General features: G+C 42.5%; 1 protein-coding gene across 4 annotated transcripts in view; it reads left to right on the forward strand.

Moving 5' to 3' along the window:
- Positions 1–614: 614 nt before the first annotated feature.
- LOC121533897 (transcription factor COE3) overlaps positions 615–20,320 on the forward strand; it is a 106,453-nt gene continuing 86,747 nt past the window's right edge. Inside the window, exons 1-5 of one of the 4 annotated variants that reach the window (XM_045226837.1) lie at positions 615–2,100; positions 12,717–12,873; positions 15,358–15,421; positions 16,575–16,630; positions 18,806–18,879. In XM_045226837.1, the coding sequence (XP_045082772.1) occupies positions 1,967–2,100; positions 12,717–12,873; positions 15,358–15,421; positions 16,575–16,630; positions 18,806–18,879 (485 nt within the window). In that variant the 5' untranslated portion in view covers positions 615–1,966. The remainder of the gene's footprint in view (positions 2,101–12,716; positions 12,874–15,357; positions 15,422–16,574; positions 16,631–18,805; positions 18,880–20,320) is intronic. The other 3 variants (XM_045226835.1, XM_045226839.1, XM_045226838.1) reach the window with 3 other exon arrangements.

A 20,320-nucleotide genomic window follows, 5' to 3' on the forward strand; every position in this document is an offset into this window, starting at 1 on the left:
GCCATTTAGCAGACGCTTTTATCCAAAGCGATTTACAGTCATGTGTGCATACATTTTTAATAAGGTCACTAATTAGCAAGGAACTCCCCTCACCTGTTTGTCTATGTCTTAATTGAAAGAAAAACCAAAAACCCGCAGACAGTAGGCCCCCCATGGAATGAGTTTGACACCCCTGTTTAGTCCTACATACTGTCTTTTGTTGTGAGAAATTATTGATCAGGTTAGCCTAATTCCTTCTAAAAGTAGCCTAATATGGTAATTTGTCACAATATTTAGAGATCTTTTTAAGTATCATCGAATTAATTTAGCCTACTTGTAGAAAAAGACATGTTGGTCTCCTAAGTTATAGAGGCTAAAGTTGTGTAAATATTTAATTGGGGTTGCCTTTGGAAGATTCCTTATTAATTCAATTGGAGTTGTTGTGGTAGCCAGAGTAGGCTACTGCGTTAACAGATCTGTCAAATTACCTGAAACAATTAAACTGTTAAGAATGATTATAATTAATAACTATGAGAAAGCATTATTATTATTATTATTATTATTATTATTATTATTAATTGTATAATTATTAGGCTGTTGGGATCAATTTTATTACCGTTGCTGGACGCAAAGGACAGCAAAGACACCCCTCTGTCAAATCTCCTTGAACACATTCACAAATATTGTTAAACAATGCCAAGAGAAGCGTGATTGCGAAAAATGCCTACACGCTACGGACCCCTCAAGAAAGACATAAGGTAACAATATTTATATTGCCCATCATGAGCTATTAGCAAATGTTCAATCATCGTAAAATATTTGTTAATGTGTGCGTGTGCCTGCGTGCGTGCGTGTATGATAGTATGATGAGGGAGTGTGTCTATGTGTGCGCATGTTTGTGCGTGCGTGTGAGTGTTCGTGCGCACACGTGAGTATGTCTTTCTAAAACAAATGAGGTCCTATGATCATGTTGTGGAAGTGTATTGCTCCTCAAAAACATAATGAATCTTATACAGTCCAGTGCCACAACAAAATACAGTGAATATCAATCACCGACGTCCGTGCTCCTTTTTTGTTGCACTCAAAGGACAGTATCAATACTTTCAAATGAGAGGTCATCATTATGCCTTTATGAGCCAATTCAAAAAATAGACCAACATGCAAATCGACAGATTAATCTGGTAAGGCAATACGCATATTAGAGTCCATGCGCACAGCCCAGCAAAGCGTGCTATGTAGTACAGGTAAACATGCGCAAAGCTTTTGCCGCGAATTCAAAAAATGACGTAATGGAGGATTTCAGCCAATGTGAAGACAGAACTGTCATTGACGTTTAAATGATTTTCCATATAAGGACTAGTCTCCGCCCTTGTCAAGTCCATGCTTGTCCCCCCGGAGAGCACTGGAGCCTCCGAACCCGAGAGAAGGTGCGCTCCGCTGGGACAGAGGAAGCATAAAGAGACGGGGAGGGAGGGAATGAGATTTCTTGCTACCCAATCCCCCTTTTCCCCTGGGAGAGCAAGCCTTCCATGGTCCGTCCCTCCCTCTTGTTTGGTAATCATTTCATTTTACTCCTTTTTGAAGCAGTCGCTTGTTTTATCCCACTTTTCATTTCACAATCCCGTGCGTGTATGTTCGCCTTCTTCTGATCAACTTCGGCATCTCCCCTCTCTTTACTCACGACGAAAAGGTATCCTTGATCCCGGCTGATTCTTCTCCTTCGAGATGCTTAACTGTTCTAACACTCACCCTCTCTCCACCCTCTTTTAACTTGAGACCGGTTAAGCTTGAGCGAACTGAACTGGGGTTGGAATTAAAAATAAAGCGGAAAAACCCAAAGGGATACGACGCTCGTCTTTGGATAAGGACCGCTATCGCTTTCCCCCTTGTTGCACTTTGGGGAAGATTCTTCCCTTTTCAGTTGCTCGTCGTTAATCCAGGTGGCCTTGTGATTTGGTGAAGAGAGAGTTCCCAAAAGGTTACTTTCATGTTCTCCATCCAGGACAGCCTCCCGCGGGGAGCCTTGACCATGAAAGAGGAACCGCTCACGAGTGGCATGACACCGGTTCGCTCTTGGATGCAGAGCGCGGGGATATTGGACGCGAACACAGCAGCACAAAGGTAGGTTAAACATCAACTAGATGTACGTATGATAATCGCTGGACAGGATGCTGATAGTTCAGTGCAGATTGCCCGACAATATGCACTCGTAGCCTATACGAGAACCGCTCACAGGAACGCTAAACGCATAGGCTTAATGCGTTCCCGATAGAAAAGCATCTGTAAAAACGTTAACGGTTGGCATTTTAAATAGGCTACTGTATCCTGCATTGATTTGCAAAATAACTCTAGACTTAGTGCCCCAATACTTGTAAACCTTTAGCATGTGTAAACAGCCTAGCATCACAAAGTGTGGTGAATGGAAGGCATTGAGCACAATGCGCTTTCACATGATATGCCCGAATGAGCCCTAAGCAATTAGCTGTTACTGAAAACTCTTGACGTTGATAAGAAAGAAAATAACTTAAACTTTACAATATGCACCTTCCATCTAATAGAACGTCATCATATCTCTCGCATGAGTGGCCTAATGTAAACCAAACACCGTTCCACAGAAGAGTTGGCTAAACAATAAGAGCACCTCGAAGAGTTTGCATCTGTGCAGAAGTTGGTTGGTTCAGGAAGCCCTTACACATAGCCTAAAGAAACCCCCAAATTATTTATATTAGACTTTGTGTTGAACAAGTGCACGTGCATACTTGCAGCCTAACAGATAACTCTTATATGTAGGCCTATGCCATGTGATCTCTGCGTAAAGTTGCATGCATTAAACTATGATATTTGTGTTGGCCCAGCCTATTGAATTCATATGAGCATCATTGCTTTTATATAATTTTGAACTATACCAAGACACATTTAATCGAATATTACTCATTTAGGCTATACGAAATAGCGATGTATCCAGCTCTGGGCAACTCGATTTTATGGACATGCTTGCGCTATTGTAAGTTATTGATGTGAAGACTGACAGCTTGTTAACAGGTCCACTATGCCACACAAGGAGAAAACATATCATTTGGATTATTTAGGCCTACCTTAAGCTGTTTATAAGTAATAATTAATTTGAAGGGCTTAATTAATAAAATGTAATATTTGTAATATTTTCATAAATCAATTCAAATTGATAAAATCTTGATTTATGCTCATGTTTGGGTCTAAAACAAATAAAGCACGGTTTATATAATATAAATAAATAATAGCCTACGTGATTGTATTGAAAATATTGATTATGTTGAGTGTAGTGGCGTAAATTGATTGGTTTCACTCAAGTGTTTAAATAAATGACTTCTGCTGACCTGAAATAATCTAGACCAGTTAAATGCCTATGCTTTCTTCTTTAAAATATGATAATAATTCTATAAAGGCCTACCGACAAATTACTTTTCGGTTTTAACGTTTCTGCGTGAACATCTTTAACCACCCAAAGTTGTCATCACGGAAAATAGTCAGGACAAACCTGCCCTGTCCCTTGAATTAGGCTATCGCAGATTATATGATATACTATGTTTATTATTTAGACTTACTATTAAAATGTAAACAACTAACACCGTTGCTCCTCAGTTTAGGTTAATATTAGTGTCAGTTTTCGGCATCAATAATTTCTTATAGTAGGTGCATTTTCCGACAGTTTGTCATATCCCGTTGTCCCAACTAAAAAAGAAACACACAAAAAGGTTAACAAGAGCAAGCCTACTGTAGCTTACCTTTACCAGCATGCTCAACATGCTATTCGTTTATCACTGCATTTTGAGCATGCAAAATGAGACTGTCTATCATATATACTCAAAGTAGGCCTATCGTGTAAATGACCCTCAGCACTTCATGAGGCCGAGAGTGGTGGCGTCATGATAGACAACAGCAGTACGTTATAATGAACTAGGATGGAGACGTTTTTTCTGTGTTAGTTGTCATTCTGTCGCACACAAAGACATCCACAGACAGTTCAAGTCCGATAAGCGAGTCAATTGACACTTGCGCTCACGGGTAGTCGTGTCAACGACACCTTGTAGCCTATACTGGTTTTCTTACGGTGTCAATACATTTTTAAGTCCACAAACTGACTTTAATGTGTTCACAATTTTCCCTTTATCACAATGCTATGATACATTTTTGGGAAAAATAGACCTGCAGCAGCACTTGCATAACTGTATATGTCAGTTTTAGTATTTGGTGTTCACTGAATTATGCTTCATTTAATGCGAAATTCAACTGACATGCTGTTGAATTTCGTATTAATTAAACTCACGTGTCACACATTTATCCTGTGTAACACAAAGATAATTCATAGAAACTGATATGTATTGAGTTAAAAGGTGACCAGCAGTATAGAAGTTATTGATCAATACTGGTTGACAGTTTCAATACTTAGCAGGGTAGCTACACTTCAATTTGCATGAACAGATATAGGCTATATGGTGGGTGATATATAGTGTTAAAGTGTATCACTTTATATTATATAAAATATAAAAAATGTCAAATGTACACTTATCTAGATTAAGATATTGCAAAAATAAGACAAGTGGCTTTTATTAGTGAGAGTACATTCATTAGTTATTATACTATTTGAATTGTGTTCAAAAATCATTATCCGAGACCATTTGCTATATGATTTTAGCATATTTTGTATTTTCTTTTTATAACAGTATATCAGATATTTCTCCCTCCCAGTGTAAAAAGATTATGCATAGATCATCAGACATGTCCTTTTTTGTGGAAGGACATGAAAATGTCAGTTAAACTAGGCTACATCTCTTGGTTTGGATGATTATGGCTTACTGTGTTTTGACCTTTGTGGAGTGCAATGCAATGTGTCTGTGTCATTTTGCAATGTAAATTGTTGAGTAAATGTTTAACTCTCATGGACAAGTAGCTAATGTGTGGTCTAGCCGCAAACACTACACTCCTATAGAGGAAATTCAGGTTTGAGGTTTGACGCGTTGAGAGATGAAATATTACCCCAAATGGCATGGGAGTTACCCATACCCAACCTATACCATGCCACAAAAAGTTTGATAAAAAAATATACATTCACCAAAACTCCTTTGAGGGGCAATAACCGAACAGTGAGTTTCTGTATGTCAAGTCACATTGCAGTAAAGAGTTGCATTTGTGCGTGTAGGTCAAGTTGCTTTTTAGGGGGTAAGGGAAAAGTACTCTGGAGAACCTCTGGCCTTCTATGGGTTCTGGAACCCTACTGTACTTTCCTTGTGACCCAGTGTTAATAAAAACGGAACTGGACACTGTTAGTTAGTTTTGTTTAGCGCTAGAATGTGGTTGTGGATTGATCTGTTATGGATAGTAAAGTGTTTCAATAAGCAATGGTCATTGCTGATTAAATGTGCAATGCATTGGTCTGGATCACTTTCAGAGACACTCCCCTAGCTTATGCCCACCACAACTGCCTTTCCCGATCTAACCCCCAAAACAGCCATTCCACTGAGGCGGGGAGAGGAGGGGTGTGTGTGACTGAGTGGGCTGCACAACTAAGGAACAGATTTAACTTGACCCTCCCCAGTTACCACTGTAAAATCGAGCAAAATGAATTATGTTGCCCCTGTCTTTGTCTGCTTGGAGGATGAGGGTGAAGGGGGGGGGGGGACTTAATAAATTGCAAGTTCCCAAGCTTAGCAGAAGACTGAGTGTTCAGTGTTCACTGACAGCAACCGAGGAGACTGATAGCCCAGTATTCTATATCCAGAACCCAATCCGTCACTGCCTCAATCATCACCAGTCGCCGGACTCAAAATATGGAGACAATACTCCCCATTGGCCCCAGGCATATGGGACAGAGAAGACAATTTGTACAGACAGACATATTTGTGTTGGGTGGCACTCAGTCATATTTCACATCACCACATGTCGTCTTGGGAGAGATTTTTTTTGTCCAAGGTTCCTTTCACTGTAACCTATCATCATTCACAATCCCTGAGGTCAATGAATATGGCTGACCTCTTATTTCTTATTTTTAGAGACCAAAATAGTTGTTGTGAAATGACCATTCAATTCAGCATAATTTGACTGAGCCTTGTGGAATAGTGTCAGATAGTTCAAACAAGGGCCTCACAGAGCATTCACCCTGTTGCAGAATGTACAGGAACACGCTATCTAACACGTTGAACGGCGGTGACAACATGGCGACTCGTGTAAATATATACAGACACTGCTCTTCGTCTCACTGCTAAATCTCAGCCACCAGTTCATTGGATCCCACAACAGAAACAAGTGTTTCTCGCCAGCTGCCCTTAAACGTGTAAACAATTAGTTGGCTTGAGCGAGGCCACAATCTTTATGACCCCCATTAGAAGTGTGCAGGTGACCAACTAATGGTTTCAGCTGTGGCCCACTCATTAAGTTTGCAGAGGTATGTGTGTTGCGAGGACCAGGGTGCTGCTTTGATTTGCAGTCTAGGGGCAGGTGTGTCTCGGCTAAACCTGTCGCAAACACTGGACAGGGAGAAAGTCTAGTAAAAAATACTGTTGCAATCAGAGGAAATAGCTGACACAAAATAGTGAAAAAGTAAAGGCGAAGATATACTATGCATTTTTGCCGATGAGAATTCACATCTTTTTTATAGATTATTTGGTACGTGCTACATGCCAAATAAAGTAACATATGGCTTAGGTCTTGATATACAGTAAAAGTTGTGGTCCAATATGGATAGGGCATTATTTTCCCCATAGTTGATGTTAAGTAAGTGTTTGCCCACATGTTTTGATTTGCATTTAAGTTTGAAATAAACACACTGTCTGTATCCATCACCACTGTTGCGCAACTTGTTCCACATGTGTGTGCACTGTGCAATGCTTTTGTGAGAGAGGCTGCAATTCCAGTTGAGAAAACAGACTAACTGTTGGTGTTTGATTTTCATTTGTGAACCCTAATCATGTGTGTCATTTTTTATTTACCCAGCCAGCTCAGAGAAACATTACCCCATTGGCCAAAAGCCGTGTAGTTGTCTTGCGGCAATTACCAAACAATTAGACGAAAGGGATTTTTACGCTATGATAACGCTCTTTTTAGGGTTAGAGGAAAAGGTAGCAGTATTTCTACCAGTGTGTAGAAGTGTGTGTTTGTACAGTATGAGTGTGTACCAATTAGTACACAGTGAGCAGTGTTCCATGTGTGTCGTAAATGTAAAAAACGAGTTGTGCCGTGGATCTATAAGCATATCTGTGTGGGTGTTAGCTGTAGACTTGTTTGTGTGGTTTTGTAGGCCAGTACTTTTCAAATCCACTTTACAAGTAGTATTTCATATTATTTGAAGAGATGCTCATTCCTTTCTACGTCAATAGAAAATACTAATTTTCTGATACAGTATTACCAATATGGTTCTGTAGGGTAGTACTTTTCAAATCCACTTCACAAGTAGTATTTCGTATTCTTTGAAGAGATGCTCTTTCCTTTCTATTTCAATACTTTTCTGAGGACGAGAGTGGAAGGGAAGAGTGGCTTTTGTATCGCTCTTCTGAAGTGAGGTGTAAAAACAATGTGAAACTGTGATTTTTCAATCTCTGTTTCCTTGTGAAGTAATTGACTCCTCTTACACATCAATGCAGTGGCAACATCTCTCTTCTGATTAATGAATTCTGTTCAGATGTTATCAATGCACAGTGACACTGACGTTTTCAATTGCACTTGTAAGATTGTGAGATTGGGTTGCTCACTGACTAGCCAAATCATGCACTGGATTTTGAATTCTAAAACGGCATAATGAGATTCCTCAAACCTGATTGCTCAAATACTGACAGATGTTGAACTACGAGGCAGCTTATTGCTTAGGGATGGGATAGTTCATTGGGGCAGTTAGAGTAGACCATATATGTGATTTGTTTTCCACTATGATGGTGCGTTTTTTGTTTGGATTTCTTAAGGCAAAGCATTGTTGTAGCGGCGTAACAACCTTGCAATATGTGGGTAATATTAAATGGTTGGTCCTATATTGTGAGAGGAGAGAGAAGAGTAGATGTCTAAGGGAGTGTGGTGATAGGTTTCATCAGATGACATAACTCCAGACTGAAAGCGTCCGAGTCTACCCATCCTGCCTACTGAGGGTATAGTGTTTCAAAACACACACACACACACACACACACAGGCGAGGGCTGTCCTCCTGCCGTGTTCCAGGCTTCCACTCATTAGCTCATATTACACGGCTAATAAGAGCTAACCAAACAAGCACTAGGGAGGGAGCGGCCCTGACTGGGCAAATGTATGCCAGAGTAATTGTGTATCGGCTGAATAAATTACACTCTTCCTTATGCACACACACACACACACACACACACACACACACACACACACACACACACACACACACACACACACACACACACACACACACACACACACACACACACACACACACACACACACACACACACACACACACACACACACACACACACACACACACACACACACACACTCATATCAACATTTGCATATATTTCATGTGATCTCCCCCACCCCCCCAACATTTGCTGGTGCAATTAGTGTAGGTCTAAATCTAGATAGGTCAATGTTCCTTACATTGTTTTTTCCATGCTGTTTTATTCTGATATCCCCCCCCCTTTTTACTATCTCCTTTGGTTTCGTCCTTGGTTTTATACTCAACATCTTCTCTGTGTTAGTCCTATAGCTTTGTCACCTACTGTCCTCTCCAGGGACAGACCAAGTTGCAACCCAGAGAGGGGTGGCCGTACAACCACCACAGAGGTTGTGGAATTTACAGTTCCACTATTCATTAGATTAACACAGTGGCAGTAGGCCAGAGAGAGGATATTTTGAATACTCTGCTTGCATCCCATTTGTATAAACAAGGCAATGGTATATGGCTCATTAGGCTGTCCTGCAGGAAGCAGCCGGCCACGCTGGTTAAAGACTCCACCGCTCAGTCGGTCGGTCAGTCACACCCCATCACCCAGCTGATTAATGCTGGAGGGGTGCGGGCCGTGTCCACTGTGCCCACTCTGGTGGCACAGGGGATGCGCTCTACCCAGGGGAGAGTGGGGGCGGTGGGGAGGGCAACCACTGATCACTCCCTTAAAGCTACAATCTGGAAGATTTACCAGCTGCTCATGGGTACTATTTCACAGCTATATGCAGAACAATGTATTTGTATACATGTACGTACACGCACACACACACACACACACACACACACACACACACACACACACACACACACACACACACACACACACACACACACACACACACACACACACACACACACACACACACACACACACACACAATCAACAGTGTCCATTATACAGGGAGAGCCCTTCTTCTGCATGTTCATTAGTAGATCATTTCAGAGCAGGAGTCTCAGTGCTTAATATCCATTTCCCTGAAGTGTGCAAGCCCTCCAGCAGTGAGGACTTTAGCCCGGGGTTACCTTTTTCATTTATCATAATTAGAATTTGCTGCATTGCATTAAGCCGATACTGCCGAAGAATGCACACTTTGACGACCATGCCAATGCTGCATGGCGGATAACTGGACCTAAAAAAATAAAAATAAAAATGTAGAATCTCCTAAAAAAAATTGATAATCATTTATAGTCGTTAAAACTACAACTCAAAATCTTGTTAAATTCTCTAATGACTTTAGATCAAATGTACCAGCCCATGTTAAAACTACTAACTCAGTAAACACACTGTCCCTGCATTGATATCAGCCACAGAATGGACATGGGCTTTTGGTGTCAGCTGATTGTGTTGAGTGGACAGGATGGACAGTTGCTGCTTCACACGTGATCTTTCCCTTCAGCGGTTACAGTGGGAACGTGTCAAAGCACATGTAGGGTGGAGCTCCGTCGGAAGATCTGTTAGCGGTATTTGTTGTTGGTCTGTCTGTTTGCCTCTGATTTACACACAGCCTGCGTAGTAGAAACCTGTGTGCCATCGATTCTTTTTTTACTATACTGAGTACCACTGCCGTGCACTACAGGCTGCCGTGGCCAAGCATAATTGGATGCGGCTGCAATTAGCATAATTGAAATAATAACGCTAACAAGCTTTCTGTGTCGATAGAGTGCAGAGAGATCTGAATGTGCTGAGACTGGCTCTGGCACCGCTGCCGTTGCTGGAGGTCTCAACGTATCACCAATGTTCTTGTGTAGCTTCATAATTGGGGTAATGGTGTCGAAGGGGGGTTTATACATGTAATTGGAGGTGGGAAGTGATATGATAGTGAGGGCTGTTTCTCGCTCTAGTCTTATTTTAATTGTTAGGTAGTTAAGTATAATTTTGAGGTTGTTTACCAGAATATTTATATGTAGGCCATGGCAATAGTACGGTCACCTAATGTTTGTGTTCAGCAGAAAACCTAGCAACTTCGTGGGATTTTTCCTCTATCAACTTTTTAGGCTTAGTTTTTTGACTTCTTGAAGGATTTGTAAGGAGGGTATGCTAGAGTGGAAAAAGTCCCCAATCAGTCCCACAGTTCATATTTAGTAGCACTGAAACCATGACGTCAGATAGGCCCCAACTCTCTTTCTCTCTTATCTCCCCCCGATGTAAAACTCCATCCTCCCTTGAGCAACCTTTCGTCTTTGAGTCCAGGAATTCGCTTTCAACAAACTGGGTTACAAATGAGGCAGTAAGCATTGGTAATGGGGTGCAGAAAAGGTCACGCCTGTATTAATCTAGCGTCTGCGGAATATACCCATGAGTGCTGAGAGAAAGCAACCAGGCAACTTTCCAAAAACACTCTCTCCGCCCTCCAAGAAAAATGCGGCACGGGAATAAATATTTGTACATTAACTGCTTTGTGCTTGTGTGGCACATGAGGATGTGTGAAACTTACTCCTCAGCCTGAACTGTCCCCACTTACGCCAGCGAATAGCTAGCTTTTCACGTGGCGCCACTGGAAGATGCTTCAGGAGGGCGGTCAAGTGTGCTAGCAAAGCAGAGATCCTGGGTTCGAACCTTGGTGTGAGCCGAATCAGGAGGAAGTGGTACTTGCTAAGCAAGCAGCGTGACATCCATTACACTTGGAATCTCATATTGATCATGGTTATGTTTTTGTTAGTGTAGATAAATGAGATATCAGCAACCAAGTTGAACAGAGATTGATACCAAAACATTATGATATTTAGATGTTTCATTGATTTAACAATAGAGCTCCTATAGCTGCCTGCAAGCGTTTGTTTATATATTTAGATCTGTCTGCATTTTAAAAAGCAATTACGCTCATGCATCCTTGAACATTTTCCTGAATGAGGAATCGATTATTGGATTAAAAAATGGGTTTATTTTGAAGCTATGAGATAGGCAGAGATGCATGAGATATCTTACTCAAAGAATAGCTCTCTGTCCATGGCCTAGAGAAGTTATGCACAGTCCTCCAGAGCATAAGGTACATGTAAAGGAAATCAGTCCAAATCAGTCTATGACACACTGCAATCTGTCATTTATTTTCTTCACCTGAAGACATGATTCCGCACCATTTTCTTTTTACATATGTTTATGCTAATTTCCATTTAGTTTCTTTTGTATGTTTCTTTTGTATGTCTCAACTTTTTTTTTGTTGCAAGTGGTTATCAATATTCACTACAATTTGCCATTAATAGTGACAGGTCAAGACTCGCTGTGTGTGTGACAACATCATCCATTCAGCTTTCTCTCTCTCCAAAATCAATTGAATTAAATTCAGATTGTTAAAAACCTTCCATATTAATTCCTCTCCAAAGCTTTGAAACCTTTTCAATTCTAATTCATCATCTATTCCACACCATGTCAGCTTTGAATTGGCATTCACTTCAAAACTTCACTTTTAATCTAAATGAACTCCAACCCTGGTTAGCAGTGTGTGCGTGGCGTGTTAGCAGACATCCTCTAAATCAATGGTGAAAAGGGACGAGTGTGTGTGTGTGTGTGTCTGCGCGTGTGTGCATATGGCGTACGCCGAGTGTGTGGAGGTCTTTTATTCTCCTGGCCCAGGGGATGCAGGGCAGAGTTTGACTGACAGGTCAGGGAAAACTGGAGTGGCACGGTTGCCAAGCCGAATGGTAGCCCACAGCGCTTGGCACGAACCGAGGCAGACGCTGCCTTCTGGGGTCCCTGCTACCTAGCCAAATTCACATTGTTAAGGTGGTCGAGGAGACTAATAACACAAAGGAACGTGTGGCACACACAGGGAACGTGAAGAGAGGGCCAAGTGTCTTTTATCTATCACTCTCTCTCTCTCCTTCTTTTAATCTTTTCATCATTTGTGTTTTGGTGGATAATTTTTTGTTTTGAAAGATTACCGTTTTTTTTTTGTGCAGTTGGTGCTGATAGTAGGTATTGACCTGACTAAGATCCATTTTTGTCGGAAGAATGAACACGTTTTAAAACACCTGAATGTGTAGGTTTCTTTAAATGAAACCAAGGACTGTATACTAATGCTTATCAGGACTCTAGGTCCTATTCAATCACAACTGCCTCAGGGTTTCTTCTTTGCGAGCCGTCTTACTTAAATTATTGGAGTACTCCAACTTTCTTTTAGTTTCACACAGTAAACAACATTTGTTTTACCTGCAGAAACAGCTTGTGATTGAATAGCACCTGCTGTGTTTAGAATTGCTATGGTGCTCCTTGTCTACATGGTACTAACCACATTTCATCCTTCTCTCTCTCCCATTTGCTCTCCCCCTGTCCCTGTCCCTCTCTCTCTCTTTCTCATATCTATAGCGGTGTAGGTCTGGCCCGGGCTCACTATGAAAAACAGCCCCCCTCGAACCTGCGCAAATCCAACTTCTTCCACTTTGTGTTGGCGCTGTACGACCGACAGGGCCAGCCCGTGGAGATTGAGAGGACCTCTTACAGAGACTTTGTGGAGAAAGATAAAGTAAGACCAATACACAAAGGGGAATGGGGAGGAGGGCATGTGTGCCAGGTATAGCTGGCATTGGGGATAAAAGGGTGGCACTGACGCTGGGGCCAGTGTTTGTGGGACATCATTCCTTCTGCTTCGTTCAGTGCTATAGCACAGTGATGCTTTGAAATATGGAATGTCTAGCACAGAAACTGTGGATACATAAAAATTTCTCTTGATGTCAAGATCAATATTTTTTCCCTATATTGTTAATTTATTTATTATATACAGTATACTGCAATGTAATGTAATGCATTTCTTTAGTGAATTAGATTTTTATGAATTTTATATCTTTGCATTCTGAAATGATTTAACAGAATTATATTATATTTTATATACACTAATTTGATTATATTGATTAGAATTTATTAGAATTTCATAAACAGAATTGTTCATATTTATTTTAAGATAATATACTTTATGTTAATTGAATATTGATTATGTCCACCTCATAAATAAATATCGTTTTTATTTAATTAACAGATTTGACATATTGTAAGTATCTATTGTTAGTGATTCAATACTAATTCAAAGTATTTTAGTTTTAGAAAGTACATTAAGCTTTTGAGATTTCTTACAATAACTGAAACTTCCAAAGATAGATTGTAATCCAGAGAGCTGGTTGTGGGTAGAAACCATTCAGATATAGAAGCACTCGCAGTTTCCAAAGTACCTGTCGGGGGGCAGTGATGAGCAGAAAGCAGGAAATCTTGAATGAAAGCAGTTTGATTCAGCTTTAAATCAGACATTAAACTCAAATAGTAACTTTATTTAAGGAATTTTGATGATAAGAGGTTACATGAAGGTATCAATTTTTTCATCAAATTTTCATTAAAATAATACAATATAAGAGAGCAAATATGATGATTTAATCAGACATGCTCATGAAAAGCATATTTGAAAAGCCTTTGTATTCATTTTAAGCAGTAGTTTTTAATGTAAGTTATTGTACATTCATGTGCCGTCTACAGCCTCTTTGTTATATAGTTGACCAGTCTATGAGTCTCTGTCTCTCTGTGTGTGTTCTATGGTATTGTTCAGCAGTACCTGTGCTCTCAGTGGTAATGGTAACCCACTTCTCTACCTGCCGCCTGGGCCATTCTGCCATGCTGCCGGGGGGTTGTTCTCAGTAAAAGGTTACAGAGAACAGCTCCGCCCACGGTCAGGAGGGACAGCGGCCAGCTGGCACGGCCGCTCCTCCCGTCCTCCCTGCCCGTTCACCTCTGCCTTGACCTCCAGCCTGCCCCTGGGCCCCTGCCAAGACTCCACGGCACACTTGGCACCGCGCGGCGGAGGGGGAAGGAGCGAAAGAGAGAGATTGTGAGGGAGGGAAGGAGAAAGAGACAGGGAGAGAGAGAGAGGGAGACAGAGGGAAGCGGATGTGGCCTCTCTCCCGGTGCCCGCCCGTTGAAGAGGTGACACGAGATCAGTGAGAGCGACTTGGCCCACCTGGGAGCTGAGGTCATTGGTGACCATGGCGACCAACACTAAATGGGCACTGTCACTTAGACTAGAGATAATGTCTCCTCTCTCTAGCTGCATCTCTCTGTATAGTTGTGGTAACAGTTTGTCCTTTTGTCGTTGCTGTTTGATTTATTCCCGGCTGGACGATGCAACAGTGAAACAGCTGGTTTGTTGTGTGCGTGTCAGCGACGGGAGTTGGAGGAAAGATGGAGATTCCATGTTGTATATCACCATGGACCTGTGGTGGGATTTTGGGCTTAGCAACTTCATAAATATAACTCAATCAGAGAATGGTGTGGATTATCCTCAGAGTTTATGGGAAAAGAGATTATGTTTTTAAAAACATGAACCCCCAGAACTAACTTTCCCAGAATTGCCTTCCTATACAAATCTAGTAGATATTACAAATGTTCACTTTAATTGATGTTTTCAGTTGCATACCATTATTAGATGTACCTGTTATTGTGGACACAAAGGCACTGTGAAATACCTTAACTAACAGCCTTCTGATTGCAAGTTCATTCGACCTAAAATGAAACCACAAGGTAATAACAGTGGTATAACAGCAAGTAACCAGTAATAACGCTGGTTGGTCCCCTGGCCTCTTAGGGGATTTAAGTGTCCTCTTCAGATGATCTCTAATTGGATGCAGTGTATGCCGTATTAGTCTGGGTATTCCCTGTGGCACCAGAGTTGGGTTTAAGATTTCGATTTGTGGCCCAACATCTGCTTGGATTAGGACTGGGATGTTGGTCTCTTTGGAGAATTTCAGTGATAGGGTAGATTGAGACAGATGAGTGTAGATTAGGAAGGCCTAGTTCTTTTTTTTCAGGTAGTTCCTTTTGTTGTGAGATATTGGATTACGTACAAGACCCTTTATGACAACATTACAGCAGGGGACTAATGGGCTGAAATTGCCTTTGATTTAGGGTGTCACCTCAAAAGCTGAGCGCCATCTTAAAAATTTTCTGTATTTGTCTTTGGCTCTTTCAGGAGTACAATGGAGAGAAGACCAACAACGGCATCCATTACAGGCTACAGCTTCTTTACAGTAACGGTAAGAACATGATCATCTCTCCAAACATATTGCAGTCTTCTTGCTACTCTCTTTTTAGCACTTTCAGGAAAAACATTTTACATTTTAGTCATTTAGCAGACGCTCTTATCCAGAGCAACTTACAGGAGCAGTTAGGGTTAAGTGCCTTGCTCAAGGGCACATCAGCAGATTTTTCACCTAGTCAGCTTGGAGATTTGAACCAGCGACATTTTGATCACTGGCCCAACACTCTAACCGCTAGGCTAGTACATTAAATAAAAAAGACAGCAGAAATATAATTGATAATCCTTATCACATCTGGAATTATATTTGACCACCACCAAATCCTAAAGTCTGTTTTGGTCATCGGGGGAAAAAACTAGAAATTTGAACACTGATCTGTGGTCATTTTAAAGCACACAGCTTAGATTCATGTTACCATGGATTTGTTTTGAGACCACATCCTGAGACGAGACAGAAGACTGTGGGTGGAGTTCAGTACAATTCACAAGTAACCTAAAAATGACATTTTTTAAAAGCACAAATAAATTGTGAGAAAACACCAAAGCCTGACGCAATTACAGGCAAGAAATAGCAGTTTCCCATGGTCCTTTTTGACCACCTACCCCCTGTCGTATTTATGCCATATTTATGCTCTGTTGCAAAGCTAATAAAAGATAAGCAATAATGATTGCTATTTAATTTGTCTGTGAATGAGAATTCCAAAAAGGCAGCAGGAGCGAGGGGAGTTCGGCAGTTGCAGCCGGGAAATCATAAATAGTAAAAGCTAGGGAGCACAGGCTTGTTTGTTTTTGCTGAGGGGGGTTAGAAAAGCTTGGTCTACATGACAAGTACCACAGAAAACATAAAGACACTATGGGGACACAAATAAACAGAATTCAGTTAGAGGACATTATTAGAAATCCATCTTTTATGTTTTTATTTCTGTGAATGAAGTGAATTAGCATTTTAGGCTGATGTTTATATTGTTGTTGCTCGAGACATTTACTTTGGCTAAACCACACGCCTACTTCTATGCAAATTATTTACAGAGGAAGATGACATTAAACTTGTTATTCTATCAATGGATCTTAACATTTAAATCTAAATTGGTGTCATGTGTTATTACAGTGTAATTGCAGCATATCTGATACATATTTGTGTTGTGTTGCAGGCATCAGGACAGAACAAGATCTGTTTGTACGGTTGATAGACTCCATGACCAAACAGGTGAGCATTCTCCTTACACTGATCCCAGCCTTTTAACAGGCTACCAGTGTGAACATTGTTTCCAGTAGCAGTACTCCTCTGCATATGAGTCAACCTATCCCACCTGGGATTTGAACCCATGAACACAGACACCCTTCAGTAATTTTACCTGCTGAGCTAAAGTGCTATCAATTTACAGTACCCCAGTGGCAAATAACTAGTCTTGACCAGTCAGGCTAGAAGACATAGGGGCAGCCAACACCAATGTAGCAACCTGGCTCCACCACACACTGTGCTGTACTGTACACTCCTTCCTGCCCTCCCTATCCCCAGCCCACCAGGTCCTCCCTATCCCCAGCCCAACAGGTCCTCCCTATCCCCAGCCCACCAGGTCCTCCCTATCCCCAGCCCACCAGGTCCTCCCTATCCCCAGCCCACCAGGTCCTCCCTATCTCCAGCCCACTAGGTCCTCCCTATCCTCAGCCCACCATGTCCTCCCTATCCCCAGCCCACCAGGTCCTCTCTATCCCCAGCCCACCAGGTCCTCCCTATCCCCAGCCCACCAGGTCCTCCCTATCCCCAGCCCACCAGGTCCTCCCTATCTCCAGCCCACTAGGTCCTCCCTATCCTCAGCCCACCATGTCCTCCCTATCCCCAGCCCACCAGGTCCTCCCTATCCCCAGCCCACCAGGTCCTCCCTATCCCCAGCCCTCCCTGTGTCGCCATGTCAGGCTGTCACAGATCGATGCGGCAACCAGGTCCTCGACAAAGCGCCAGCCACGGAAACCAATCAATAGCCCTTAATGTGCTGCAGCGACGGCGCGCTGGAGACAATAATCCTGACAACAACACAAGGAGCTTTCTACCTCGGGTGCGCCACTCAAATCGCTCCCTCTTGCCTAGACTTGGACAGACAGACATGCAGACTTTGCATACTGTAGTGTGTCCACCCGCAGAAAGGCAGCCGTCTAGCAGCCAGAGGGGGGCCCGGGTCTATTGATTGGCTGTTGTGTGTTAGGAGCCCATTCTCAGACACTCCTATTGGCAAATTCAAACATATTACTGTATATAATGCATATACCTGGAAGGCACACAATAGGAATACAAATAATCTTATTTTAACAATGGATGTGTAGGAAAATATATCTGTTTGATATCCTCCTTCAGTCTGCCCTATCATCCTCAAAACAGTTGTATCTTGATTCTCCTTTTTGCCTTTTTCAACATGGTGGTATTACTCACGTACGTCCATGATATACCCCCATGAAAACTCCCAGACTAGCTCCAGGGGGTGGAGCGGCTACTTGAATCAGAAATGATGATGTATAAATATCGACCCGATACCCCCCACACCTCCTCTCCTCTCCACACACACTCCCACTCCCATTCCCTAGTCCCTGTTGCAATCCCCACCCCTTCTGGCGAAATTGGCAGATTTTAATATAGAGGAAGGGAGGCAGGGAGGAATCAATAATGCAGAAGTGGTCGTTATCCTAAAAGTATTGTCCCCTTGGGGTGCGTGTGTGTGTGTGTGGGGCAACTGACCACCTAGGTGGATGAGGTAGGGGTAGGTCATTGGGTGAGTAAAATGAGTGGGATGGAGCACTCCCTCCCTCTCTTCCTCTCTCCATCCCTCCAACCCTCCATCCCTCCGACAGAGGAGGTATAGAGAGAATGAAGGAGGGAGCAGCTCCTCTCAGTGGTCATCCGTCATCCAGGGCCGACATGACAGCTCCAGTGAAGGATGCCCAGGGGGTGGTCTCTCTCTCTTACGGGGCCTCACACGGCCATCTGTCTGGGAGGGATGGAGGGGTGGAGGGATGGAGGGATGGAGGGCCGACCGGGCCGCTCTACACCACGTGGCTCTCCACTATGGGGGGGCTGCCCCCTCATCGGCCCCCTCCATCTCTTCAGTCTAGCCTCCTTTCTCTCTCTATTAATATGATATGAGAGTTAGGCAAGCGGTGCTTACGTTAATAAAGTGCCATCCAATTCCATTGTAGTTATTTAGCAGACACTGACAACGAACACACACACAAAGCCTTTGCAGTTATATGTAGTCAGAACCTTTACAAGGCTATGATCAGAAATTGTACAGGCAAGCACAAGTTCAAGCACAGGGACCCAATGAAGACTTGTAGGACTACCATAAGGCTAAACAAACAGAAACACTGGCTTCTCTTTTCCTCTCCGTAGGCGATCCTCTACGAGGGCCAGGACAAAAACCCAGAGATGTGCCGTGTCCTTCTCACCCACGAGATCATGTGCAGGTGAGTGCCACTGCTAACCAATAGGGGTAAATGCAACATTTAAAGGGATACTTCACCCCAGAATCAAATGAATGGAAACGATTGGCACCATCTAAATTCATCTGGGATTGGGTTCTGCAGTTCTCCTGATGCATGTACAAGAATCTACACAACATGTACACATACCATTGACTCCAGGCTATTTTATGGAAATAATTAATGTTTGGGTGAACCCTTTAAGGGATCACCACAAGGCTCAAGGTTAAAGTCCCATTGGTCAAAACCAGTGAATTTTATTCAAGAAGGGGCATCCTTATTCCTCTGTGGGCCATCCCTTTTCGTGTTATATAGTTCTCTCTATATAGCCCTATAGGGTTGTTCTCATTAAAGAAGTATAGTTGGATTGAATACCATGCTGAGTCATTATCTGCCCACTGTGTCTGCCGGATGAAGGCCCATGTTGATGGGGGCTTTGTGTGTTTGTATGTGTTTTGATAGAGGTTGGCTGGGCACAAGTCTGTAGGGCGTTGGTTGGGGCCTGGTAGGAGTGAGTGTTAATTATGCAATACAGGAAGTGTGTGTTTGTGTGTGTGCCGCCTTGGACACTGGGGGGTTGAGGAGCTTCATGCCTTGGCCCACGAGAGGCCTCAGCTGGGTGGAGAAATAAAAAGAGGGAGGGAGGAGGTTGGGGTCGACACAGCGCTTTGCCTTTTCCACTGACTCAGTCATCCCTGTTGGAACCCAATTGCATATGCATCAACTGCTATTCAAGCAAAACCTTGATCAGGAAGTTTCTGGGGCAAGACAATAGAGCATTTACCCGTGAGAAGGCAATTGTTGATTAATTGAATCAATAACTCAGCTAAGTGTTTAAACACAGTTCTAGAAGAATGCTGATTTGCCTTACCATGGAAACCCTCCATCTGTTATTTTGGTTGAATAAGGCTCTAAGTCATTATCGTACTAATTTTATGACCTAGCTGGGGAAACCATATCATGTATTATCTGAGGGTTGTCTCCCAGTTATCTCATGCATCTTGTTTCACATTTCAAAGCCAATTTCAAACAGTGCATGGAGGAACATTCAACTTTTCAACATTTAGTTGAAAAATTGTCGATACCGAAAATGTGGGGACTTCTTTGAGCGACGGACCCATTGTCTCCTCCTTGGAGATCCCCTCTGATACGACGCTTCATTTTCATAATGACGGTTGCAGTCGGCGTCGGTCATTACGTGATTGAGTGTGATTATTAACCATCCTTCCCCTAATGAATCCTTCCCCTGTTTCCATTGGTTAATGAGAAGGGGATGAAAGATACGCTCTCTTTCTTCATCTATCTCGATATCCCCCTCGGTCTCCCAGGTGACAGGGACGTGATGGCTGAGGTGTCTTTATCTAGTCCCTCATGGTGTTGCAACCTGGCTCGCTGCTGTATAAAGTAACACACTCAATCTGCAGTG

Source organism: Coregonus clupeaformis, chromosome 2 (genome assembly GCF_020615455.1).
Source record: "Coregonus clupeaformis isolate EN_2021a chromosome 2, ASM2061545v1, whole genome shotgun sequence".
Taxonomy (NCBI): domain Eukaryota; kingdom Metazoa; phylum Chordata; class Actinopteri; order Salmoniformes; family Salmonidae; genus Coregonus; species Coregonus clupeaformis.